The sequence below is a fragment of the Microcaecilia unicolor genome, chromosome 4 (genome assembly GCF_901765095.1).
Source record: "Microcaecilia unicolor chromosome 4, aMicUni1.1, whole genome shotgun sequence".
In the NCBI taxonomy this organism is placed as follows: Eukaryota; Metazoa; Chordata; class Amphibia; order Gymnophiona; family Siphonopidae; genus Microcaecilia; species Microcaecilia unicolor.
Genome location: NC_044034.1, coordinates 335,394,400 through 335,422,121, shown reverse-complemented (window position 1 = coordinate 335,422,121; position 27,722 = coordinate 335,394,400). Strand labels below are relative to the sequence as shown.

General features: G+C 44.9%; 1 protein-coding gene across 1 annotated transcript in view; it reads left to right on the top strand.

The window, feature by feature from the left end:
- KAT6A (lysine acetyltransferase 6A) overlaps positions 1 to 27,722 on the top strand; it is a 290,868-nt gene that overhangs the window by 200,280 nt on the left and 62,866 nt on the right. The window contains 1 exon segment of the mRNA XM_030202065.1: positions 15,917 to 16,078. Coding sequence (XP_030057925.1) covers positions 15,917 to 16,078 — 162 coding nt within the window.

The window sequence follows — 27,722 nt, the reverse complement described above, 5'->3', positions numbered from 1 at the left end:
ATTGATTCGTTGATTACAGTGGTCACAAAAAGACCATTATCCCAGTGGAGGGCAGCACGGCACTTAAGGATCCTCAGGATCGCAAGGTAGTGTCCCCCCTTAAGCTTTCTTTTGAAGTAGCAGCGCTCAGACTTCAAGCTTCTGTTTGTCGGTTGTATGCGGTGCGGGTGTGTCTTTCATGAGTTCAGAAGGCCTCCTCCTCGGAGGAACTGGTCAATTTTCTACCGGTGCTGGAGTCCTGTGTGGCATACCTTGCAGACCTTCTTTATGACCTTTTGAGAGCATCTGCAAAAGGGGTTTCACTTGCGGTCAAAGCATGCCGGTGGATTTGGTTGTGGCATTGGGCAGTGGATGTAGCATCGAAATCGCGTCTGGCGAGGTTGCCTTTCAGGGGGAGGCTGCTTTTCGGCGAGGATCTCGAGAAGATTGTTAAAGCCCTGGGTGACTCCAGAGGCCAGCGCCTCCCAGAGGATAAGCCTAGACCATCGAGGGCAGGAGTACCCCGGACTCGGTTTAGGGACCCATGGCGTTACCGCCCTGGCTATGGATCCTCCTTTCAGAAGACCCGTTTTCCCCAGAGGCCACAGCCCTTTCATCCTGATGTAGTTCATTTCTCTAGAGGAGTAAACCATCTGTGACCGCCCCATGCGCCAGTGGTGCCAGGCTGGAACTTGAACCTTGTTCTCCTTTTGAGCCCTTGGCCAGTGTGGCTTTGAAGGACCTCATTTTGAAAGCAGTATTCCTGGTGGCTATTGTTTCAGCACGGAGGATTTCGGAGTTACAGGCCCTATCTTGCAGAGACCTGTTTCTCCAGTTCATGGAAGCAGATGTGTCCAATAGGACAGTTCCTTCTTTTCTGCCCAAAGTGATATCTCGTTTCCACCTGGGTCAGTTGCTGCATTTGCCGGCTTTTCGCTGGGAAGACTCCTGAGCACTTCAGAGCCCTTCAGAGCCCTTCGTTTTCTGGAGGTTAGGCACATTCTTCTTCGGTATTTGGAGGTTATGAATGACTTTCGGTGTTCGGACCATCTCTGTGCTTTTTGGGATGCAAGAAAAGAGATATGGCCTTCAAAGCCACGATAGCCCGCTGGCTTAGAGAGGCCATAATTTCAGCATATGTGTCTTCAGGGAGGTCACCTCCGTTAAAAGGTGCGGGCACACTCTACACATGCACAAGCTTCCTCACATGTGGAGTCACGCTTGGTCTCCTTGGAAGACATCTTTAGGGCTGCTACGTGGGTGTCAGCCTATACCTTTACTAGGCACTATAGAGTGGATGTAGCAGCTCGGCAGGACGCTGTATTCAGTGCCTTGGTTATCTCCGCGGGGTTGGGGTTGTCCCGCCGTACTTGAGGACTGCTTTGGTACATCCCACAAGTCTCTGGATTGATCTGTGGGACGTTATGGAAGGAAAAATTTGTTCTCACCTGATAATTTTCTTTCTATTAGTCCCAACAGATCAATCCAGAGGCTCACCCTTTTGTTGGCTTCAGCGATTGTTCGGTTTCTGTTTTGGTGTTTTCGTCTGTTGGGCGGAAGTTCTTTCGTGTGGTTTAAAAAAAAAAAAGGAAAGAAAGAAAAGAAAAATCCATCATTATGAGTTGTGAAGTGATAGCTTCGCTGGTTCTCCCGCTGTGGCGGTTGAAGTTCTTTATGTTGTTTCCTAGAGGCAGGAGAGTTTCACTTCTGGGAATTTCCTTTTTTCCACTGCTTTGCTATCGATACTGAGGTTGAGATGGCTTCATAGGACCACATATAGCAAACCTCTGAAGTTCTCTGTATCTCCACCTGCTGGTAGAGGGACATAACCGACAAGTCTCTGGATTGATCCTTTGGGACTAATGGAAAGAAAATTATCAGGTGAGAGCTAATTTTTCCTTATCTAACATGTGAAAAAGGTACAAGAATTCAACAATGACCTCCCTCTAGAGGGTCAAATTGAGTTCTGTTGTTGGCTCAAAATGAGTGTGAGATGATGCTTCTCCGAGGACAAAGCAGGACAGCATATTATCACATGTGAGTGATGTCATCCGGCAGCCCACACAGAGTAACTTTCTAGAAGCTTTTGGAACTGCACACTGCACAGGCGCACGTCTTCCCACCTGCCGCCACCGCCCCAGACGAGCCAGTCTTCTCTCATCTATGGAGCTTGTTGGCTGTGTTGTCTGAGCCCCTTTTTTTGACCTCTCTTTTGTAAGCGCTGAGTGGCCCCAATATTTTCTCTCACCTCTCATTTATTTTCTTTAGGTTTGTATGGTACGTTTTAAGTTTTGCTTATTTTCGTTAGCTTGTCGGCCCCCTTTAGGTGTGAGCGCTCCAGTCGGGGTATGTTTTTTTTCCCTTTGTTTTATTTTTTTGAGTCATTGATTTTCCTTTGGCTATCTTCCCCAACTTGTCCCAGAAAACACCCAGTAGTTTTTTAAAGTGTTCCTGGTGTAGCAAGCCTATATCTGTTATAGACACTCATAATTGCTGTTTATCATGCTTTGGGGCATGACCATAATGTCTCTTTTTGCAAACTCTGTCACCAGATGTGGAAAAGAACCATTAAGAGACAATGAGGAGCATGGATGTCAGTAACAGAGGCATTGGTTCTCATGCCCCTGGAGCTGCATTGGACACTGGGGATGCATCAGCATCGAGGAGGTTTCTGCTTCTACATAGAGCATCAGAAGTGCCCACTGGGACTCCCATACCGAGGACATGCAAGGATTCAGTGTCACCCTTGTTGGTGCTGAGGCACCTCAGTGCCATGCTTTGGGCAGAGTCCCTTTTCAAAGCATTGGTCCCTTTTCGAAGCATGGCACCAGGAGTACAGGGGCATCCACATTGAGAAGGTAGCTACCTCTCTAAGGTTTTGGCATCGATGTACCAGCCTCCTCTGGGCTGGGAGTAGTCTTCTGATTCAGCCCTGATATTTTCTGTAGACATGACTACTCCAACTGAACCCCTGCCTTTACCAGTGCCTGTCTCTGAGGAGCAGTTCTGAGCCATGCTCCAGGAGGAGCTGGTGTGACTTCTCACCTGACACGATGTTGACCTGGCCCAGCCCAGTTTGAGCATACGGGACCAACGGTCTTAGATTTTCCATGGAGCAAGAGAGGTCATGTTCAGTGAACTCAGTGCATCAACTCTTTGTTCATTTTTGAGTGCCTTCCTTCGCAGTAAGTGAGATTTGTTTTCCTCATTATGTTTTATTCATGTTCTCTCCCTACTCCCTTTATTTCTTAGAATTTTCAACCAGTTAAAGCGTTCTCATTCTTTTTGTAGCTCCTGAGACCCACTTAGGCCTAAGCTCTGGCTGGGGTAGTTTTTTTTTCTTTTTTTTCTTCATCTCACATAATTGAGCTGTTTGATTTCGTATCAGCTATTTTTCCCTCAGTAACAGAAAACTCCCAGTTGTTTTAAGCAGTGCTCTAGGTGCAAAAGAGTCATTTCTGGGACTGACCCCCATAATTGATTTCTGTCATGCCTAGGTCATGAGCACAAGGCCTCTAATTATGTTCTCTGTTTAAAAATGCAGAAATGGACTCAAAAGAATAGGGAGTCACTGCACGAGAAACTGAACATCACTATCATCATAGGCATCAGTCCCTATGGCGGGAACAGCTGCATCAGACACTGGGGGTGCACCGGCGTTAAGGAGGTCCTCCCCTGCCTTGACACTGGGCACTGGTGGAACCTTGTCGAGCCAGTGTACATTGCACCCGACACAGAGGGCGCGTCCAGATTTGCTATCCTCATTGGCACTGAGGGACCCCAATGTCATGCATCGGGTAAAAGCTAAGAAGCAATGACGTTGGTCCCCTTTGAAGCACAGTGCCCTGAGCCCTGGGTCATTGGCACCTCCATTACCTGAGAAGTGTCAGTGTGATAAGGCCCTCTCTCTCTCAGTGGAGTCTGTACCAATGCGCCAGTCTCCTAACCACTGGGAGCAGACTTTCAGTTTGGCACTGGCATCTTCACAGACTATACTGAACTGACACTGACCCTGTCAGAGGAATGGCTCCAAGCCATGCTGCTGGAGGAGTTGGAGTGGATCTTGGCCTTGCATGAGCCAAGGCTTCGAGGTCATTGATACTGGCCATGGCTCCACCCCAGCTGATCCTGAGGACTCATGCCTTATTCATTGCCCATTCGTTGACACCAGTATTGGCCTCGGAAGAGGCAGTGCTGTTCTCCATCTCGTCAGGAAAGGAAGCTCCCTCAGTGTCCAGGTCAGGACCTGCCCCTCAGCGCTCATTCCCTGAGCCTAGACATCATTCTAGTTGCCTGAGTCAGACACAGACTCAGAGTACTATGCTGAATCTGATTCTAATTGTTTCTGAGTATCTGATGTAGAGCTACGTGAGTTCTTGGAGGAGGACTCCCTCGGTCTGTTCAGATCCCTGTCCACCTCAGGAGAGAAGAAAGTCCCAACTAAAAGAACTCTCCATTGGCTTTTTGAGGGAAATGACAGGGACAGATGAAGAATTGGGAGATCACTTTCTCAGTGCAGTCGTAAGGCTCCCAGATCTGAGAAGCCCCATCTGCCCCACCATTCTGTTATGGTTGAATCCACTCTCAAAACAGCTAAGAGTTCTAGAACCAACACCTTAGTGCCCCCTGGGCGAGATGCTAGGACCTTTAGAGTCTTGTAGGAGGAAGGTTTATCTAGCTTCTCTGCTTGTGTCCCTCTTTGAAGCTTATCGGCTCTACATGAGTATGTAATATCAATTTGATATGTCAAGTTCCTTTAACCTTGTTGAACTAGAGTTACTTTTAGGCTTGTTGGATCAGTTTGGATTGTGTGGGAAAGTCCACCATTGGTTCCACAGTTCCTAAAATCTAGATAGTATCAGGTGAAGTTGTCAGGTTCTCTCTCACTTTCCTGGTCTTCTGATTGTGGGGTGCCACAGGGCTTGCCGCTTTCTCCAGTCCTATTCAATGTTATGATGGCTCCATTAGGTGAAAGGCTAGAGGCAGTGGAGTTCTACACTTTTATATATGTGGACCATGTCACAATCTCTATCCCTTTCAAGACTGGTCTTCAAGAAATTGTCCCTAAGACTAGGCTTGGCCTGGATTTGTTGGAATCCTGGGCTTCCGAATTTAAAGTAAGCTAAATAGAGATAAGACTAAATTTCTTGTGGTAACCAATCCCTTTGACCATACCACATATAATAGTTTTACTGTTGACAACATGTCATACCCCCTAGACTCTACGCTTAGGGTACTGAATGTATTAATTGAAGTCACTTCACGTTTGAGCCTTAGGTTTCCTCAGTAGTGAAAAAGTTCTTCAGATCTCTTTGGAAGCTGAGGAGAATCAGATCATATTTCTCTCCAGACATCTTTAGACTGCTAGTTCAATCCTTGGTTTTAACTCAGTTCGATTACTGCAATTCCATCTATGCTGGATGTAAGGAGGGTATCCTAAAAAGGCTACAAATGGTCAAACATTCTGCAGCTAGGCTTGACCTCAAGGTATCACGTTTTGATAGATCCACTCCATTATTATGTAAGCTGCACTGGTTGCCCATTAAAGCCAGGGTTGTTTTTAGGTTATGTGTTTTTATCTTTCAAATATTATATGGCATGACACAGGATTATATGCAGCCCTTAATAACTATTCCCCTATGCAATATATAACCTCTGGTTCTAGGGACTACCTTAGACTTCATCTTCCAGATTGCAAGAGAGTGTGTTATAAGTCAGTTCACTCAGCAGACTTTAGATACCAGGGTGCTAAGTGGTGGAATTCACTGCCAGTTGCAATCAAGGGTCAGCCTGATTCTTGGTATTTCGTAAAAGACCGATATCCATTGATAGAGTATCTTAGATTGCAACTGGCCATCAGTGGTCTATATTTGATACTTTGTTTATGGCTTTGTAAACCTTGTCTGTTGTTTATTTACTATTAGCCTCATTAAACTTGAGTGGAGGAGTGGCCTAGTGGTTAGGGTGGTGGACTTTGATCCTGAGGAACTGAGTTCAATTCCCACTTCAGGCACAGGCAGCTCCTTGTGACTCTGGACAAGTCACTTAACCCTCCATTGCCCCATGTAAGCCGCATTGAGCCTGCCATGAGTGGGAAAGCGCGGGGTACAAATGTAACAAAAATAAATAACGTGGGGTATAAATGTCAACATAAATAAATAGTTCTTCCAACACTTTTCCCAAAACTTCAAGCCCATCCTGATAAAAGCGCACTGTATACCTTGGACTTCCAGCAAGCTTTAGCCTTCTATCTGGAGCAGACTGATGCCCATAGATAGTCCACCCAGCTTTTTGTGTCTTTCAGCCCAAACAGGATAGGGGCAGCCATCAGTAAACACACTGTGTTATTGGCTTGGCAGATTATATTTCCTTCACTTATGCTCAGGCTTGGCTGATTCTTGAGGTTCATGTCACGGCTCACAATGTCAGAGCCATGACTGCATCAGTAGCTCACTTTGCGATCAGCCTCCATTGAAAAGATTTGAAAAGTTGGAAAGTGGTTGTCAGTCCACACATTCACAATTTATTATTGCCTTAAGCAGAATACCTGTTGCGACAGTCAGTTTGGTCAGAAAGTTCTGCATAATTTGTTTGGAGTCTAAAAACCAACTCCACCCTCCTAGGCCCATTTTTATTCTGTTTCAAACTGCACGCTCACAACAAGACTATATAAGCTAAGATTGATTGGTTTCTGGTTGGCCTTGCCACTGCAAGTCCCTATTGTGCTTGGTTTGTTGTTTTTGGTAGCCTAGTAGCTGGAATTCCCATACATGAGAAACAATATCCCGCTTATCTTTGGAGAAAGCGAAGTTACTCACCTGTGGCAGGTGAGTAACTTCGAGGACAGCAGAATGTGTATTTTCACATCCCCTCTCACCTCTCCTAGGAGGTACTGCTGGTCCTATGTGCTTATGCTAGGCAGGAAGGCACTTGTTCATGTGCAGTGCAATATTGCCAAAAGCTTCTTAAAGCCACACTCCGGAGCTGTTTTGGATGATGTCACCCATGTGCGAGAATACATGTCCTGCTGTCCTCAGGGAACACCTGCTACAGATGAGTAACTTCATTTTCTTTCAGTGGAGGATGGTGAATAGTGGAGTGCCACAAGGATATATTCTGGGACTGGTGCTTTTTAACATACAGTATTTATAAATGATCTGGAAATGGGGCCAATTTGTGAGTTGATGAGACTTTCAGATGACACAAAACTATTTAAAGTTGTGAAATTGCAGGAGGACCTTAGGATGCTGAAAGACTGGGCATCCAAAGGGCAAATTAATGTGGACAAGTGCAAAGTGATTCACATTGGGAAGAATAACCTAAATTGTAGCTACATGATGCTAGGTTCCACATTAGGAGTCACCACTGAGGAAAGGATTAGGGGTCATCACAGACAATATGTTAAAATCTTTAGCTTAGTGTGTGGTGGCTGCCAAAAAAAGCAAACAAAATGTTAGGAATTCTAGGAAAGGAATAGAGAATAGATTAAAGAATATCATAATGCCTCTGTATCGCTCTATAGTGCAGCCACACAGTGAGTATTGTGTGCAATTCTGTTCTCTGCATTTCAAAAAGATAGTGGGGAACTGGAAAAGGTAGAGAGAAGGGCAACTGAAATGATTAAGGAGATAGAAGGACTCTCATATGAGGTAAGGCTAAAGAGGTTACAGCTCTTCAGTTTTGTGAAGAGACGGCTGAGGAGCGATGTGATTGAATCTATAAAATCCTGAATAGAGTGGAACGGGTAAATGTGAATCAATTGTTTACTCTTTTAAAAAGTGCAGAGATTAGGGGACACTATGAAATTAGATAGTGGCACATTTAAAACAAATAGGAGAAACTATTGTTTCACTAAGCATATAGTTAAGCTCTGGAACTCTTTGCTGGAGCAAGTGGTAAAAACACTTACATAAGTATTGCCATACTGAGACAGACCGAAGATCCATCAAGCCCAGCATCCTGTTTCCAACAGTGGCCAATCCAGGTTACAAGTTCCTGGCAAGTTTCCAAAATAGTATAATACATTTTATGCTACTTATCCTAGAGATAAGCAGTGGATTTTCCCCAAGTCCATTTTAATAATTGCTTATGGACTTTTCTTTTAGGAAGCTATCCAAACCTTTTTTAAACCCCGTTAAGCTATCTGCTTTTACTATATTCTCTGGCAATGAAGAGTTGAGTTTAATTACACGTTGAGTGAAGAAATATTTTTTACGAATCATTTTAAATTTACTACGTTGTAGCTTCATTGTGTTCCCCCTGGTCCTAGTATTTTTGGAAAGAATAAACAAGCAATTCACATCTACCCATTCCACTCCACTCATTTTATAGACCTCTGTAATATCTCCCCTCAGCCATCTTTTCTCCAAGCTGAAGAGCCCTAGCCACTTTAGCCTTTTCTCATAGGGAAGTCGTCCTGTCTCCATTATTTTCGTTACTCTTCTCTGTACCTTTTCTAATTCCACTATATCTTTTTCGAGATGCGGCGACCAGAATTGCATACAATATTCGAGGTGCGGTTGCACCATGGAGCGATATAAAGGCATTATAACATCCTCATTTTTGTTTTCCATTCCTTTCCTAATAATACCTAACATTCTATTTGGTTTCTTAGCTGCTGCCGCACGCTGAGCAGAGGGTTTCAATGTATCACTAACGATGACTCCTAGATCCCTTTCCTGGTTGGTGACTTCTAAAGTTAATATAGCTGGGTTTAAAAAAAGGTTTGAACAAATTCCTAGGGTAAAAGTCTATAAATCGTTGTTGAGGTACATCTGTGGAAAGCCACTAGTAATCCCTGGGATTAAGTAGCATGGAATCTGGCCACTGTTTGAAACAGGGTACTGAATTAGATGGACCATTGGACTGACCCAGAAGGGCAACTCTTATGTTCTTAATACTCATGCCATAGTATAAGCAAAACACCAGCAGCCAGACACAGACCCAATGTAAAACAAATTGCAGGACCAAGGTATATCAGTCTCACTAAAGATAGCAATTTACCAGCATGAGGGTGACTAAGATGCAACTTGAAAATTGCTTAAAAGTGTTTTAAAACTGCAATTTTAAAGCAGAAACTGTAGGCATCACATTTTAAAAACCAAAGTAAAGCCAACAGCACCTGAACAAGCAAGCATAAAAGAAAACAAACATTTGCTGAAAAATAATTTCAAAGCATAAAAATATGTTTGGGTACAGCTCTCCTGCTTAAAAATGTTAAAATCACACCAAAATGGTAGTTTGACTTTATGTAGGGTCAAAATCACTGATGGAGCCAAAAATGCTTTAAAAAAAACCCCCCACTTGTGTCAGGATTGCTGGTTTAATATTAATCTAAGTATGTCAAGCTTGTTTCATATTAATCCAGCAATCCTGACATCCAGCAATCCTGACAGGGACAAAAGGTATGCTAATCAGGAGTAATTAAGAAAATACAGGGCTAGCATGCAACTGAGCACCATTTGGTATTCCTGAGGGAAGGGGGGGAGTTCTCAGAAGTCAGAAGCTGGTTTAATATTAATCTAAGTATGTCAAGCTGGTTTCATATTAATCCAGCAATCCTGACAATTTGGAGGGTCTTTTACTAAAGATTAGCTCGAGTTACCTGCAGCAGGGGTTCTGGTGGTTTTTTGGCTCCAGATCTTGACCCAGATGGTTAAGTGGGCCCTGCACAGTTCCCCTCTTGGAACTAATCCTAGCCCTTACCCTAACCTCCTCATCCTTTTCGTGTGGGGCCCCGAAGGGATCAGTAGAGGCCCCATTTTGGGGTCTCATCGCTGAAGAAAGTATATGGTCATTGTGTGTGGTTCTGAGTTCTTCGGAGGGAGCGAAGGAGGACTCAAAGGTCCTCTCAGGCTTTCAGTTCCCTGTGGACTCTGGTTCCGAGGTCCCTCCCTGTCGGGAGGCTATGGCAGAATAACTCCATGTGTTCTGGCCCTTTTGTCATTAGAAGCTGTCTTATTTCTTACATGATGTTGCAGGGACCTTGGCTATGCTTAAGCCTCTCACATCAGACCCTTTGGTGTTATGGAGCATTTTCTGCACCATAAGGCCCTCATCTTCTTGATAGTGATGGAATGAGAGTCCCTGAATAGTCCCCTCAGGGTCGCTAGGGCTCTTGCTTTTCTCTATACTTTTGCTGAGCAGGTGAAGAAATGTTAGGTTTTCCCAAAGGTGAATGCCCTGGTTACAGTGGTCACAAAGGCAACCAATGTACCTGTCCAAGGGGGCTCAGAGAGCTCCATGAAAAGAATGTGGAGCAGCATCTCTGCTTGGCTTTTTCAGTGATGGCCCCAGCATTCAGTCGCTATTTGTGGCAGGTAGGTAGCTCCATTCTGCTTTTAATTCTGCTTTCATTCCAGCAGTTGCTAGAGACCCCGGAGAATTCTTGCCTGGAATCCAGTTAGGCCTTTATAGGTGGACGTCCTATACGATCTGGTCCATCTAGCTTCCCGCCCATTGGCATCGAGGGTCACTGTTGGTTGTGGCTTTGCCACTGGGTGTGGATGTAGCTTCCAAGAAGCTTTTGAGTCGCATGCCCTTTGCTGTTTGGTGATGACTTGAAGATTTTGGTGAAGGATATGGGGGAAGCATGGCTCTCCATCTCCCTGGGCTGCAGCAAGGGTGCACAGTGATCCTTGTCTTCAAGAGGATTGGCTGCTTCAGATCCACTTGGTGCCCTCCAGCTCAGGTGGGGGGTGGGGGGGCAGAGTAGATCCTTCAAGTGGGGGTCCTTTCGAGGCTCCAAGCAAGCCAGGCCCTAGAGTCCCTCTAATGGGACTACAGCTGCTCGGCCTGCCTAATGAGGATGCGCCAGGTCCCTCATTGTTTCTGGTGGGAAGCAAACTGTCTCTCTTCCACAGGGAGTGGGTCTGCATCACTTCATATCAGGGGGTTCTGGAGGTGGTCAAGAAGGGGTACTCCATGGAGTTTGCCCGTCTAGTTCCTGATGCCTTCATGACCTCTCCCTGTGGCTCTGCTCTTACCCTTCAGCATCTCTGCAATATGGGAGCTGTGTCCAGAAAAATTGTGCCTGGGGGCAGTGCCTTCTAATATACTGGAGGGTTCCCTGATCACCACAGTTACACCAACATAGACCAGTTCCAGACCCAAACATAGGCACCAAGTGTATACCATCACTTATATAGAATCTTGTATCCATTTACTATCATATTGCTAGGTACAGAAACTTTAGCAAGTGAGTAAACATCTTACCCAATGTTTTCTGTTCATATCATTGCCCTACATCTTGTTCCCACTCTGCTATGTATTTTATTGATGGAGAACCCTGTAATAGTAATGCTTTATATAGCTAGATATGCCTCCCCACTTGCACCCCCTCCCCTCCTTAGGGCTATCTCGAGCTTGGCCTTGTGATGTATAAAATCTTGTAGCTGATGGTATTGAAATACTTCATTCTGAGGGACACCATATTTCTTCATCAGCTCTTTATACTCTACAAGTTGGCCTTCAGCTGGCCTAAAGTAAATAGCCCAATGGATTCCCACCTCCTAAAAACAGGACCCTCCATCCTAGGGTGTCCTTAGCAAATCTTATATGTGTTGATTCAAAGAACACTTGGTCCTGCAACAAGGTAGCTTGGGACCTTCTCCATAGTTCTAGCATCCCCTTGATACAGGGGTTGTCAGACATGGAGGCAACTGTATTCCACCATCTTGATAAAGTCAGGGTTTTTTTTGAAGTCTAGAACCTTGGTTTTGAATGAACTCTTTTCGCATATGTTTTAATATTGCACCATACCATGTGGCAGTTACTGGATGCTTGATGATCACCAACTATAACATCGAAAATACTCTCACCATTTGTAAGCATTAGGTCCAGTATGGCTCCATCCCCCATATGTTCCAGTACCAACTGCCAGATCTTCAACTTTACAATATAGCTAAACTTCTTCATCTTGTAATGATTGGTTTAAGGGCAAAAGCTATTATATGCCCTTGGTGTTGGAAAGAGCAGTTATAGTATTTGTAAACTTGACGGTATATACTCCATGTCTCAGCCATGAAATTGCCACTGTAGATATCCACCCATCAATTGGTCGCACCTTAAAGAATATCTAGCAGTTACTCTGTTGTTGATGAAAAATTAAGCCAGAAGGTTCTGCTTGGGTCCCAATTTTGGGCCATAGGGGCTTTTCTTTAGGGTTGCAGTATAAAGCCTTTGAAGTTTGGAGGGCAAAATGGATTACACATTTAAATGCTTATCATCATCATCATCTTTATTTGATATACCACAAAATCCAAAAAATATGCAAGTGTTTATAATATAAGTAAAAGAAAGATAGGAAAAATACAAAGGGACATAGAGTGGGACAACAAAGGGATAAAGATACATTCAGTAATGGTGCAGAAAGTGTATTTTATTTAAATAAAAAAAGGGTGGAAACAGAAAATAGGGATGCAAAATCTTTAAGACCCATGGAAGACAGGAGTAAACATAGGGAAGCTGCTGCTAGGCTATGTCACAAACAATATATCTTTAAAGGTGTCTGGGGCGGGAGAGGGATCGTCTGAACCTTCCAGTATCTGAGAGTTCAATTTGGACTTGGTGCCAGTGATTTCTTTGCATATGTGCAACTTAGATATTATATCCAAAGAGTCCATGCAGGGGCCTTAACTGGGGAAACAAAAGAAACACTAATGGAACTCCTCTATCTTGAGGAGTAGGTAGACTATGCTAGTCTTTTAGGATTACAAGACCCGTATGATTTTTCAGCATTGGCAGCACATTGGAATGCAGATTGGAATCTGTCTGTTGGCCCTTCTTTTAGAGGCATTGGTGAGAGACATCCCCTTTTTAACTATGAACATGCCCCTACAAGAGCTCCAGTAGAAGGACCGGATGTGCCGCCTCTTCTCCCAGTGTCAGGTTTATGTAGCAAAAGTGCCTCCAACTATGCAGTGTTTTAAATGTATGGGTGGACAGAGATAATTGGGGTATGCCTTTTCGTCCTGTCCCAGATACAATAATTTTGGTCAGGCGTGGTTCATTAACTGGCACAAGCTGCTAGTATTTGTACCCTCTTTAGAGTGAATAGGAGGACCAGGCAGTTTTTTAAGAAAGCGTTTCTATTGATCACCTCACTTGTCACTTCTTTCTCCAGATCATTTATGAATATGTTATGATCCCAGTGCAGACCCTTGGAGAACTCCACGACTGATCCTTTTCCATTGGATATCTGATCATTTTGTCCTACTCTTGTTTTCTGTCTTTTTTGAAAGTTTGCAATCCATAAAACCGCATTGCCTCCTATTCAGTGACTCCTTCAATTTTTATGAAGTCTCTCATGAGGATCTTTGTCAAATGCCTTCTTAAAATGCAAGCTATATGGGAAAGTTTGCTGTCTGGAATGAAACAAGACTCTAGATCTCTTCTGTCCCACACAAAATCTTTGTGAACATCATCTACAAATTTCAGAGTCTGGTTTTAGGACCAACTCCGTTAAACAGTGCAAGTGTAATTTCACCCAAGTTAAGTCTTAGGCAGGTTTGTCGATGGGTTTAGATCATAGTTAGCATTCTTTGGGGGGGCTGTTGGCAAAAGTAATCAACTCGTTCCACTTCTCTCTGGTATCTAGTAATTCAGGCCAGGCCAGAATTTGGGCACTGAACCATCTGGATTTACTTAGTTTTTAAGCACAATGAGAGAAGAATTCACACAATTGCAAAATTACAGGCAGAGGCAGGAAAACAAAATAGCATCATAACACAGGCTCTTTTTGTGTTTCTTAGAGACTCTACACATGTTAGAGGCTCCTATGCAATGCTTTTAAGGCTGTACCTTCTCTGAGTTGTATTTTTTCCCCAAATGGGGATCTTGGTAGATCCCAAGAAAGTCCTCCTTGTCCTTTGTTCCTTCTCAGGATCAAGTTCATCTATAACTCATCCAATTTCTCCTACTGCTTCTTCCAGTACCTTCCTCCACCGGAGTGGTGGTAAGTTGGTTCTTCATTCCAGCGTACATCTGAAGGCAAGTATAGTGGCCTATATACCCCTGTCACTGCTTTCCGCTCCTTTTTTTTTCCTGGTTCAATGGCTAGGCTAGCCAAAGACTACTGTTTGCTTACTGTGTAACATACATAGTAACATGTAGTATGATGTCTGAGGAAACAGGAGCGAAAAACAAAGAATTCGCGAGGTCTGGGGTCTTGCTACTCTTTGGGTTTCTGCCAGGTACTTGTGACCTGGATTAGCCAGTGTTGGAAACAGGATACTGGGCTAGATGGACCATTGGTCTGACCCAGTATAGCTATTTTTATGTTCTTAATTTCTCTCCAGTAGGGGTCTCTTCCTAGGTTTTCGGCTGTGCCCTTGTACTAGAAAGTTAAGTCCAGTATTTTTGTAGAGCCACTTGAGGTCTCTGCTATTCTCCTAGAACAGAATCTTAGAGCTCTCTACATGCTAGTTTAGTTAACTAGTGCAATCATTATAGAAGGAAGACAGATTTCTATATAGCCTGTAGTTGGAAGGTTCATGTGGTGTTGGCTTTATTTGAAACCTCCTATGAAGCCACTTCAATGTGATAGAACTTAAGCATGTTTAACTCAAGTGATTGAATGGTGTGCTAGCCGTGTTAGTCCACTTTAAATGTCATAAATAGAAATAAAAGAAAATAAGATGATACCTTTTTTTATCAGACTAAATACATTTTTGAGCAAATTTCGACAAATAGAGAGCAGGGAGAGAGAGCTTAGGAGAAAAGAAAATTGTGTGTGCATGGGGGGGTGCTTTATTTTAATTACACAAATCAATTCTTGTATACCGATAATATCGCCTTTCCAGGGTTCACTGCGGTTTACATTCTTGCTGAGACAAAAGCCAATAATGTTAGTGTGAGGTATGAGAACAATTAGAGACCATTGGTGTAATGCATGAGACAAAAACAATTTAGGAAAGGATAATGGATGATACTAGGAGGTAGAAGTCAGTGGATTGTTATGAAGCAGTCTTTGGAGGAAGAGAGAGGTTTTTAGCCTCTTCCTGAAGGTAAGATAGTTGTTTTCTGTTCTGATGCAATAGGTAGAGAGTTCCATATTTTAATTCCAAGTACAGGGAATAGAGAGTTTTAGAATGTGCCTAAGCAGCCAAACCAGCTGTATCAGAAGGGGAACCCTTCAAAGAAGGACTCCTCACCCACGCACCCAATGTACCACCCTCTTTGCCCAGCAACAAGCTTGGCTCTCATCTGAAGATTTTTTGTTTTTTTCCCCCCCAGTATGACCCCTGCTATAAAAATGGTGACTATCATTGTTCTAAGTTTTTTGTTTTATTTATTTGTGTCTAACTCGCCGCTTTTCATTGATAGTTCAGGGCAAATTACATTCAAGTTGCTGTTAGTTCTGTACCCTACCAGGCATATAAATCTAATTTTGTAAGTGAGGCAGTGGAGGGCCCAGTATTCTACCTGGAATTGTCGTCTTAAAATTAAAAAATGGAAATTTTAATACACCAAAAAAAAGGTGATCCAGCCTGTTGGTGATATTTTTATTCTTGTTTCCCTATTTGTTGAAGAAAATCCTTTGTTAGGATTTCAGTCTGAGTTGATGAATCATTTCACAGACAGATTGTCATACCTAACTTCTCCCTTTTTGAGTGTTGTTTTTTTAGCTTAACGGAACTGAGAAATGCTCTGCAATTGAAGAAATGTGAGGACTGCCACACATGCATAACGGGATCTTTAGGTTTTCCTGGAAATGTGTTCTGTGTCAGCAGCAGTGAATATCACACACAGAGCACCTGTTACAAGCAGGCACCTTTTTCTTTGGTTACCTACATTAGAAGTGTTTTTTGGTACAGGTTCTCTAGTACCCCTTTTTTTTTAAAGAGAATGATATTGTTATGCTGTCAGTGGATGGAAATGGTGACCATCTAGCATTAGATGAGATGCTACCTATTGATCTGTTCTTTATTGCCTTTAGGTTGACGGAAACGTCAGTACCATTTACTGCCAGAATCTGTGTCTTTTAGCCAAGCTGTTCCTGGACCATAAAACACTATATTACGATGTGGAGCCATTTCTGTTCTATGTCTTAACACACAATGATGTGAAAGGATGCCACCTTGTTGGCTACTTCTCTAAGGTGAGCATGTGAGTGCTTTGTCAAACTGTCATCAATTGTCTACTTTCCTTACCTTCAGTCTGTAAACGTAAATATTTTTTCCCTTTGAAACAATTTTGATTTGCTTTCAGGAAGCATTCACAGACTCTGACTAGCACCTGTATCCCATTTACTTTTAATGTTGCTGAACTGTATTAAATGTGTGTTTTCTTTGGGAATCACACTTTGGCTATAAGCCTAGGGCAAGAGATGTGCAAATGTGACTTGCTGTTCCCTTGAGAGTACTAGGTAGCATGACTTCTGGAGTAAACACACTCATTAAGTGCCCTGCAGGATCAAAGCTGGTTGCAGAGACATAGCAATGATACCACCTTTTCTGTCTGATCCATTTTCTGCTGATTGCAACTTATTGCATGTTCTAACTTGAGTTGCATGTAAAAAGAACAGTTGAACCAGAGCCTGTAATATCTGAACGGGTAGTACAGCAAAATAATAATTCACATTTTTCATCAGGGTTAGTTTTTTATTCCTCAGTTGTACACTTGCTCCTCTGCAGTCCCAGCAGGGCATTGAATGTGTGTGTGTGTGTATATATAGATATAGATATATATATATAGATAGATAGATATATATAGAGAGAGATAGATATATAGATATATATAAATATAGATATATATTAGGTTTTCTTTTTTTCCAACCCTGCCTACATCTCTAATTGTGTTAGGAAGGTGTATGCCACTCTAATTTCTGTGTTGTACCTGCGAGCAACGAGGCAGAGCTAAGTACTGACATGATAGATATTGGGATGCTGGGACAAGTGCTATTATAATAAAGACTTAGGTTGCAGAGTACGTGCTCTAACTGCTCTCATATTATATCCTGTTTTATTTGTCTCTAAATTTTATAATTCTAATTCTTTTTGACATACAGATGATTGATAATGGTACCTCTCACTGAACATCAGGGTTTGTTTGTTTTTTTTACCTTGTCCTGATTGGAATTTAATTTCAGTTTGGTGGCTTCTGGGACAGAATTAGGAAATATGTATAAGGGAGACTGGGGGAAAGTGTTGATAGGGTGAATAAATTGGTTCTTGGGCAGAGGGGGAGTTGAATGAGTGGATGTGGAGAAGTATAAGGGGCCTCGGGTTGTGAAAAGTATGAGAGAATAGTGATTCTTCAGAAGGACGTGAGTATAATGTGGACTGAATGGACAAAGTGATAACTGAGGTGCTGATTGGGTTTGACTGAAAGGAGTTTGGCGAATGTAGAAAGGGTATTGGTTTTATTTAAGTGACTTATGTTCAGCTCATCTATGATTCTGAGCAGATTGCAACAACATTCAAAAATGATATAAAAACATGAAGAATACTTGTGATTCAATATCAAAGTTAAGATTAAACCCCCCCCCCCCCCCAAAAAAAAAAAAAAAAAAAAAAAACAGGCAAGGCAACAAACACATTTATTTTATTTCCTCTTTGAAGAAATTCATCTAAGGCAGTGTACAGCAAGAAAAATATGGACATAAGCAATAGATGATTTCAGCAGCAGAAAAAATATTCCAATAAGATTACACATTGAGGGCAATTCTGTAAAGGGCACTAAAATGAGATGCCAAAAACCTGAGCGCTATGCTAGTATTTTATAGCAACAAATTTGCAAGCTAAATCTGTTATGGCATACTCGGTAAGTCAGCATTTGCAGGCCAACATTTAGGCATACTCACGCCATATTGTTAGCAGATGTAACAGACACAACAAAAAGCACCAAGGGCCTCCAAAGAAAAAGGATCAAGTCTTTAATGGTATACGATGATGAAACAATACTTAAATGGACCCAACACGGTCCATGTTTCGGCGCCCAGCACCTGCGTCAGGGGTCGCAAGAAATAACTGACCACATGCAGCAGTATTATGACGAACAAAATAATGTGAAAAAACGATGTACTGCAACCTCCTATGGTCCCCTTAACACAAAATTGATGGATATTCAGATTGAGCAACCGCAATCCTTCAGTGCCTGTGTCTGTGGCTCCTGGAGTTGTTGAGCTAGGCTCCGTAGCCAGGCTGACGTCACTGACAGCTGATTCCCAGGCAGGGGGAGGAGTAGGGAAACACGTGTAGCAACTTGCTCCGTGTGTTTCCCTACTCCTCCCCCTGCCTGGGAATCAGCTATGAGTGCGCCGCTCAAACACCCCCTCTGCTCATCACCCAAGCCCCCCCCCCCCCCGGCACATCAAACCCCTCCCCCCCCAAAGCACATCAACCCCCCTTGCCACCCGCAGCTGCCACTGATAACGCTGTCCAGCCGCTGCTGCTGCTTCTGTTGAGCAGCAGCGGCTGCTACGAAAAGAAAAAAAGCAATTAATGTTTTCAAACCTCAAACGTGGCACCGTAGACAGGCATTGGCTGTCGGCTCTGCAGCCACTTCTCCTCTTGCCTCTCACGTTGCTGCACTCCTCCGGGGTCTTACTCCAGGGGCAGTGATGTGGAGGTGAGAGGAGGAGCGGCTGCAGAGCCGACAGCCAATGCCTGATGGCTGTCTACGGTGCTGCGTTTGAGGTTTGAAAACATTTATTGCTTTTTTTTCTTTTCGTAGCGGTCGCTGCTGCTCAGCAGGAGAAGCAGTAGTGGCCGGACAGCGTTACCAGTGGCAGCTGTGGGTGGCGAGGGGGTTTGATGCACCGGGGGGAGGGGAGGGTCGCTGGACATGGTGGCTGGGGGGGGGGGGGCGGGGGGGAGGAGGAGGGGAGGGACACTGGACATGGGTGGCTGGAGGGGGGGGCAGGGGGAGGGGAGGGTCGCTGGACATGGGTGGCTTCAGGGGGGACAGGGGGAGAGGTGGGTCGCTGGACATGGGTGGCTGGAGGGGGGAGGAAGAGGGGAGGGTCGCTGGACATGGATGGCTGGAGGGGGGCAGGGGAGAGGGAGGTGGGGAGGGGGTCCTGAGACCAGGGGTGGGGAGGGGGGCCCTGCGAGAGGCGGGGGCACACACTCACTGTCTCTCATATACACTCTCTCTGACACACTCTCCTGTCTTTCACACTCTATCTCTCTGTCACACACACACACACACACACAGAGTCTCACACACACAGACACTCTCTCTCTCTCTCTCTATCTCACACACAAACACACTCTGACTCTCATTCTCTCTCTGACACACACACTCCATCTCTTACACACACTTTCTCTCTCAAACATACACACTTCGAGGAAAACCTTTCTAGCGCCCGTTTCATTTCTGTCAGAAACAGGCCTTTTTTACTTGTAATACTATAAGAGTTAGGAAAAATTATCAATGACAGCATTATACTGTGGCACCAAGCCATGTAGTATCTTAAAAATAATCATACAAGCTTTAAAATAAACTCTGGCTTGAATTGGTAGCCAATGGTGTTACCGCATCAAACTTTCCCATCGGGTAGACCACCCTATTCACCATATTTTGTAGCATCTGCAGCCTTTTCAACAGAGTTAGCGTGCAACCCAGAAAAAGTACATTAAAATAATCTAGTTGACTTAAAAATATTGCTTGAACAATCAGTTTAAACTGCACTGGTTTAAAACAATGTCTGACTTCTCAGTCTTCTCAAACAAAGAGGGACTTTTTAGTTAACAGGACCACATGGTTCTCAAAAAAAGTTTGGTGTCCAAAACCACTCCCAGTATCTTTTGCTCAGATTCAACTGGGAAACAAAAGCCATTTATGCATAGTCTGACTTAAAGCAACCTGTTGAGGGTTGAAAAAAAAAAACTTGGTCTTTTCTAAGTTCAATTTTAGCTTGTGTGTTGTTATCCCAGTCCTCCACCAGCTTAACACAAAATTGGGCCTTAGAATCAATGTCAACCATCGAATCTTCAAACAGTATCTATAAAATAATATCATCTACATATATAACATTTTTCTCCGAGGACAAACAGGCTTCTATATTCTCTCAGGTGGGTGATGCCGATCCGCAACGCCTGGTCCAGCTTTTGCCATAGTAAAAAAGAGAGTTCTGTGGAGTGCAAGCCACGCTCCACTGAGCATGCGCGTGCCTTCCTGCCCGTCGCACGAACAAGGTCTGTTCAGTTCTCTTTTTGAGAGCTGTTAGTGCTTTCGGTATTTTTTTCTGCTTCTCTTGTGGCTCTTTTCTGTGGGCCTTACAAACCCATCCTTTATCTTTCCTTAGTTATTATTTTGCCGAGTTTAGAGTTTCTTTATTTTCCATCATCATCAGGCCATTTTTAGGCACTGACTTTGGTCATGTCTTTCCCTTTCTTTTTCAAGGCACCATCGGCAAAGTTTTTCCGTCCATGTCGAAGATTCCCAGTGGCTTCACGCTGTACCTGGTGTGCAATTGGACTATCTTGGGAAAGGACATCCATTCTTGGTGTCTGCAGTGTCTTGGGCCTGACCATAGCCCTGCAGGTTTCCCAAGAGGATTTTTGGAGCAAAGTCCAGTTCCTCAATGTTGGCATCAGTAAGCATGGCTGCTTCTAGACCCTTAGACACTGGGAGCAGTGAGATGTCGAATGGAACTCCACCTGTCTTGAGTCCTCCTGCTATGCAGGCCCCTGAGTGCCGTCCATCGTCAGACCCGATCCCAAGGCGACATTGACACTGAGGAGCCTTGGTGACATGGTTCGGGCGAAGGCCAAGAAGCATAGTCATCAGTCACCCTCGTTGCGTGGTGCCAGGAGTTCTGGGGCGTCAAAGGATTCGGCACTTGAGAAGCATCAGCACCAGAAGGATCGCTCTCCCTTCATACAGGATGTGCCAATTCACCTGTCTCCAAGCATCCGAGATCTTGCTCCCTCGTTCACCCCAGCGATTCTGCAACCTGCGCCTCTACAAGCACCCCAGCTTTTCCCAGTGTCCAGCCCTAGATGAGTGCATTCAAGCCTTGCTTCCAGAGCTGCTGGATGACCTCATGCAGCAGTGTGCATCGGTATCAGGGGTGCTTGCACCTATCATATCTCCCATTGCAGCCCCACCTGGCCCTCAGCTTGCGGTGCAGCCTCAGTGTTGATTGCCATCCAAACTGTTACCCCCTCGATGTCAATGAAGGAAGCTTCACCGATGTCGAGACGGGAGCTGACTTCTCGATGCCGCTCTTGAGGGCACAGTTTCTCAGCATTGAGGCAGATTCGTTCTCGGTGATCTCTTTAGGGAGATACTGTCCAATTCAGAGGAGGATCCCATAAACTTCTCTTCAGATGAGTCGTATGGATCTCCTCGGAATCCTCCCTCCATCTAAAAGGAGATAGTCTCCGCCGGAGAGCCTTTCAGCTTTTGTTCAGGAAATGGCTGATGCCATTCCGTTTCCTTTGAAAGTGGAGGATGAGCTCAGGGCCAAGATGCTCCCCTCTCCACGAGTTACTCAAGGAAGTCCTGGTCAGGAACTGGGAGTCCCCTCTGTCGGTCCATGTCGTGCCGAAGAAGATTGACACCCAGTATCGGCTCCACAGTGAACCATGGTAGTGTCCGCTCTCAAAGGAGCCAGGAGTACTAGATACTATATCTCGGCGCCCCCAGGCAGAGAAGCTAGAACCCTGGATTCTTTTGGAAGGAAGATGTTCCAGGTTTCACTGTTCATCTCCTATGTGCAATCCTACCAGCTCTTCAAGAGCATCTACTTGTGAAACTCGGTGTGACAGCTGTCGAACTTGATGGAGCAGGCAGAGTCTTTTCGCCAGTTACTACTACTACTACTACTATTTAACATTTCTAAAGCACTACTAGGGTTACGCAGCGCTGTACAATTCAACATAGAAGGACAGTCCCTGCTCAAAGAGCTTACAACTGTTCATCTCCTATGTGCAATCCTACCAGCTCTTCAAAGGCATCTACTTGCGAAACTCGGTGCGACAGCTGTTCGAACTTGATGGAGCAGGCAGAGTCTTTTCGCCAGTTGATCAAGCAGCAGAAGGCGTGTCTAAAGTTCTTGGCCAGGGGTACTTACAACACTTTTGATGTAGCATCCAGGATCTCTGCTGAAAGTATAGCAATACGCAGACTCTCATGGTTGCGTTTTTCTGACTTGGAACACTGTTCAGCAGCAGTTGGCGGATGCTCCTTGCCAGGGGGATAACCTTTTTGGAGAACGGATTGAGGAGGTCACTGACCAAATCAAGAAGCATACTGATACAATATCTTCTCTCTCCCCCTGGGCGCCTTCTGCACCTACCTCCTCAGCTAGGAGGGTTTTTGACAAGCCAAGGAGCTGTCCCTACTACTATTCTGGGTACATACCTTTGGCTCGCTAGCCTGCTCAGGCTCAGCCCCAGCACGCTCATTCATGTCAACAGAGTATGCCTAAGTCCCCTGCTGCTCCCCAGTCACAAGGGATGAGCTTTTGACTGGCTCCAGCAGAGCATAGCTGCAGTAAAAGCGTCCGTCCCAGACAACTTGCCGGGGGGGGGGGGGGGGGGGCTAAAATTTTTCACCTAAGGTGGCCTCTTATAACCTCCAACCGGTGGATTATTCAAATAGTCCATCTTGGATACGCCCTCAATTGCCATCTCAAAACTCCAAATTCCTTGCCGAGAACTCATTCATTCAGCTCTCAGCACAGGCAGGTACTTGCAGAGGAACTCTCTGCCCTTCTAAGGGCCCATGCAGTCGAATCCGTTCCACGAAGGGAAGGAGGACAGGGATTCTATTCCAGGTACTTCCTTGTGCAGAAGAAGACAGGGGGGATGCCTCCCATCCTAGACCTAAGGGCCCTGAACAAATTTCTATTCTGAGAAAAGCTCAGGTTGGTTTCCCTGGGCACCCTTCTCCCAGTGATTCAGAAAAACAATTGGCTATGCTCTCTGGACTTAAAGGATGCATATACTCACATTCCGATACTTCCAGCCCACCAGAAGTATCGATTTTGGCTGGGAGCACATCACTTTCAGTATCGCATATTGCCTTTTGGCCTCGCATCAGCTCCCAGGATCTTCACCAAGTGTCTAGCGGTAATTGCAGTGTCGCTACACAGACTGGGACTCCATGTGTTCCTGTATCTCGACGATTGGCTGGTAAATAGCACCTCAGAGGACAGTGCTTAGGAGTCCATGTGGATGAGTATTCAGGTGCTAGAGCTACTAGGTTTTGTTTTAAACTACCCCAAGTCCCATTTACACCCTGTCCAGCAATTGGAGTTCATAGGAACCCTGCTCGACACACAGAAGGTTCAAGCCTACCTCCCGGAGAGAAGAGCGGACAATCTTGTTTCGCTGGCATCCAAGGTTCATGCCTCTCAGCAGGTCACAGCTCAACAGATGTTGAGATTGCTGGGCCACATGGCTTCCACAGTGTACGTTACACCCATGACATGTCTTCACACGAGATCAGCTCGGTGGACCCTGGCTTCTCAGTGGTATCAAGCCTCGGGGAGTGTAGAAGATGTCATTCAGGTGTCCCTAGAGCTCGTACTCTCCCTTCAGTGGTGGAGAATTCAATCCAATTTGACTCTAGGACTTCAATTCCAAATTCCTCAGCCACAAAAAGTGCTGACAACAGACACATCTGTCCTGGGATGGGGAGCTCATATCAGTCAGGTTACAGTGTATTACATCAACAAGTAGGGGGACACTGGATCATGCCCTCTGTATCAGGAGGCTGTCTGGATGTGGCAGTGGGCTTGCCAACACGGCATGTTCCTTAAACCCACTTATCTGGAGAGTGTAAACAATACCCTGGCCAACAGGCTGAGCAGGATAATGCAACCGCACGAGTGCTCTTAATACAGGCATCTTCCGAGCTTGGGGCACTCCCGCGATAGAGCTTTTTTGCCACTCAGATCACCACAAGGTCCTTCAGTTCTGTTCCAGGCATCAGGCTTATGGCAAACTAGCGTCAGATGCCTTCCTCCTCTGTTGGGGAACAGGTCTTCTGTATGTGTATCCTCCGATACCTCTAGTGGCAAAACATTTGAAACTCAAGCAAGACCACGGAACCATGATTCTGATCGCGCCGTACTGGCTGTGGCAGATTTGGTTCCCTCTTCTCCTGGAATTATCCTCCAAAGAACCATGGAGATTGGAGTATTTTTCAACCCTCATCAAACAGAACAAGGGGTCGCTTCTAAATCCCAGCCTCCAGTCTCTGGCTCTCACAGCTTGGATGTTGAGAGCCTAGAATTCGCTTCCTTGGGTCTTTCGGAGAGTGTCTCCCTGGTCTTGCTGGCTTCCAGGAAAGATTCCACTTAGAGGTGTTACTCTTTTAAATGGAGGAGATTTCCATCTGGTGTGAGAGCAAGGCCCTAGATCCCCTTATTTGCCCTACGCAGACCCTGCTTGAATACCTTTTACACTTGCTAGAGTCTGGTCTAAAGACCAACTCCGTAAGGGTTCACCTTAGTGCAATTAGTGCTTATCATTAACATGTAGAAGGTAAGCCCAACTATGGACAGCCTTTTGTTGTTCCCTTCATAAGAGGTTTTGCTTTTGTCAAAGCCCCCTGTCAGACCTCCACCAGTGTGATGGGATCTCAACGTCATTCTCACCCAGCTGATGAAAGCTCCTTTTGAGCCACTGAGTTCCTGCCATCTGAAGTACTTGACCTGGAAGGTCACTTTCTTGGTGGCTGTTACTTCAGCTCGTAGTGTCAATGAGCTTCAGGCCTTAGTAGTGGATGCACCTTATACTAAATTTCATCACAACAGAGTAGTACTCTGCATGCACCCTAATTTCCTGCCGAAGGTAGTGTTGGAGTTCCATCTGAACCAGTCAGTAGTCTTGCCGACATTCTTTCCCCAACCGCATGCCCGTCCTGGCGAAAGCAGCTTGCACACCTTGGGCTGCAAGAGAGCATTGGCTACTACATGGAGTGGACAAGGCCACACAGACATTCTGCCCAACTTTTTTGTTTCTTTTGGTCCCAGCAGGATGGGGGTCGCCATCAGGAAACGCACCATTTCAGCTTGTCTGGCAGATTGCATTTCCTTCACTTACGCCGAGGCTGAGCTGGACCTAGAGGATCATGTGATGACTCATAATGTCAGAGCCATGGCTGCGTCGGTAGCCCACCTGTGGTCAATCTCAATTGAAGAAATTTGCAAAGCTGCAACATGGTCTTCAGTCAACACATTCACATCACACTACTGCCTTGAGCAGGATGCCCGACATGACAGTTGGTTCGGTCAGACAGTGTTGTAGAATCTGTTTGGGGTGTAGAATCCAACTCTACCCTCCTAGGCCTGTTCTTATTCTGTTCCAGGCAGCACTTTCATTCAAATTGTATATAGTTTCAGGTTAATCTGTGTTATGTCCTCGCCACTGCATGGCCCAGTTAACCAATGTTTGTTGTTTTTGGTGTTCCTGGATGCTAGGGATTCCCCACTTATGAGAATACTAGCCGTTGAGCCCGTAAAAACGGGCTAGTATAGGACTGGGGGGGTTGAAAGGCCCCTTCTCCTCGCCGCTGCAAGGCCCCCCCGCCGCCGAGCTCGCTGCTGCCCCTCCGAGGTCACCACTACGCCCCCCCCCCCCCACCTGAGTCACTGCCACCCCTCCACCCGGTCCGGACCCTCGCTTCGCTATTGAAACAGCGCGGGAACGCAGCACACAGCTCAGATGAGCTGCCTTCCTTCCCTGCCTGTGTCGCGGGACACAGGCAGAGAAGAAAGACGGCAGCTCATCTGAGCTGTGTGCTGCGTTGACGCTGTTTCTATAGCGGAGCGAGAGCCTGGCCCGGGTGGAGGGGGAGTGGTGGCAGCGACCTTGGGGGGGGGGGAAGCGGTAGTGACGGCGGTTTCGTCCCTCCCCTTGCGCAGTAGAGACCCTCTCTGTCCCTCCCCCCCCCCCCCCCGTCATCACGTATTGATGCGGGGGCGGGACAGAGAGGGTCTTTACTGCGCATTTGCGAGTGAGTTCGGTCACTCGCCGTTTATATGTTTGATAGAAGCATGCTTGTCCTCAGAAAAAGCGAAGATACTTACCTGTAGCAGTTATTCTCCGAGGACAGCAGGCTTCATATTCTCACAGTCCTTCCCACCTCCCCTTGGAACAGTCTCCTTGGTTATTTTTACTTTTTGCTTTAGTATTAAACCGAGGAGACTGCGTTTGCACGACGGGCGGGAAAGCACTCAGGCATGTGCAGTGGTGTGTGGCTTGCGCTCCACAAAGCTGTCTGTTTTTTACTATGGCAAAAGCCAGACTGGGCATTACCCACTTTTCAGAATATGAAGCCTGCTGTCCATGGAGAATATCTGCTACAGGTAAGTATCTTCGCTTTATTGCATATCTGTCCAATACTTTACCCAAAGATGTTATCACTACATTGAAAAAGTAAGCGATAAAGGAGAACCCTGGGGTACCCTACCTTCAAACCCAATGGTAAAAGTTCATTCTTTGTTCTAATCTGATATGTTCTAAGGGTTAAAAACCCCTAAACCAGTTTAAAACTTGTCCTGCAATACCAGCTTCTTCCAATATACATAAAAGTATCTTTTGATCAATCACATCAAACGCCGCAGCCAGGTCAGATTGAATCAGTAGAACCTGACAGCCTCTACCAACCAATATTTCATCTCCGATATTAGAGCACCCAGAGCTGTTTTCGTGCTAAAACCTTTTCTAAAACCTGATTGTGGAGTATATAAAATATAATGCTCTAAATACGCCATAAGTAGTTGTTGTGTAGCTATTGCCTCCAAAATCTTTGCAAAAAGAGTGATGGACACTACTGGTCTATAATTGCTGGCCTGAGCCATAGGTCCAGTCTGTTTTTTTTTTTGGAATAGGTGTAAGAATAATATGGCCCAAATAGCCAGAATAATGACCCTGTTCCAAGCACTAATTTAGCCAGGTCATAAATCATCCTGAAAATACTGTAGATGAAGGATCTAAAGAGAGACATGAGGCAAATATCTAGCCTACAGTGAGAAGTGGAATACTTGATCAACAGCTTTTCAGTCTCTACAAGGTTATCTGGCTCAAAAAAAAAGACCAGAATCCTATCAGGAAACCATCGCGCTGTTGACATTGGCTGATCCAGATAGTTTGTTACCATCTCAAATGATGTGGATGGTAATATTAAGTGTTTCTTGTCAGTTTTTGGCTTTAAAGAATCTGCCAACTCTTGAGCTGATGGCACACACTCATTTCCTAATTGCAGTGCCTTCCCTGTGTTTAACAGTTGATTCACTACGTTGAACAACATTTTTGCATTCAGATAATTTAAAACAATCAGTTTGGAATAATATTACCTCTTTGTAGTTTTTATTAGTCTTTTATATAAGCTAATTTGTTTTCTCCAGTTTTGCTTATTACTAGATAATACAAATAATGTAGTTGGGGCACTATTTGGGGCCGAATCACTTAGAATGCAAATATTAGGTGCAGCCCTAATTCCCCTAGCCCAAGCAAACTCTGTTCAAAGTGATATACAACATAAAGTAACACAATACATATAAATAACATAACAAAAATAACACAAAACCATTGAACCTTTGACCTTCGGTTTATAAATGAGCTGCATAAACTATGCAAAAGAAAACATCTCAGTTTCCTTTTTTGTTTTCTGGAAAGCCAAGAAATTTATTTCCTGGCATACTTCTCCATAGAGCCTGTTCCAGCACTCCAGGGCCAACATTTACACAGTGTAGTGAAATTAGCACTTAAATGACTGTCCTCGGCATAAATAGATAATTCCTTAGCATCCCTCCAGACCAGATGTGATGGTGTAGGGTA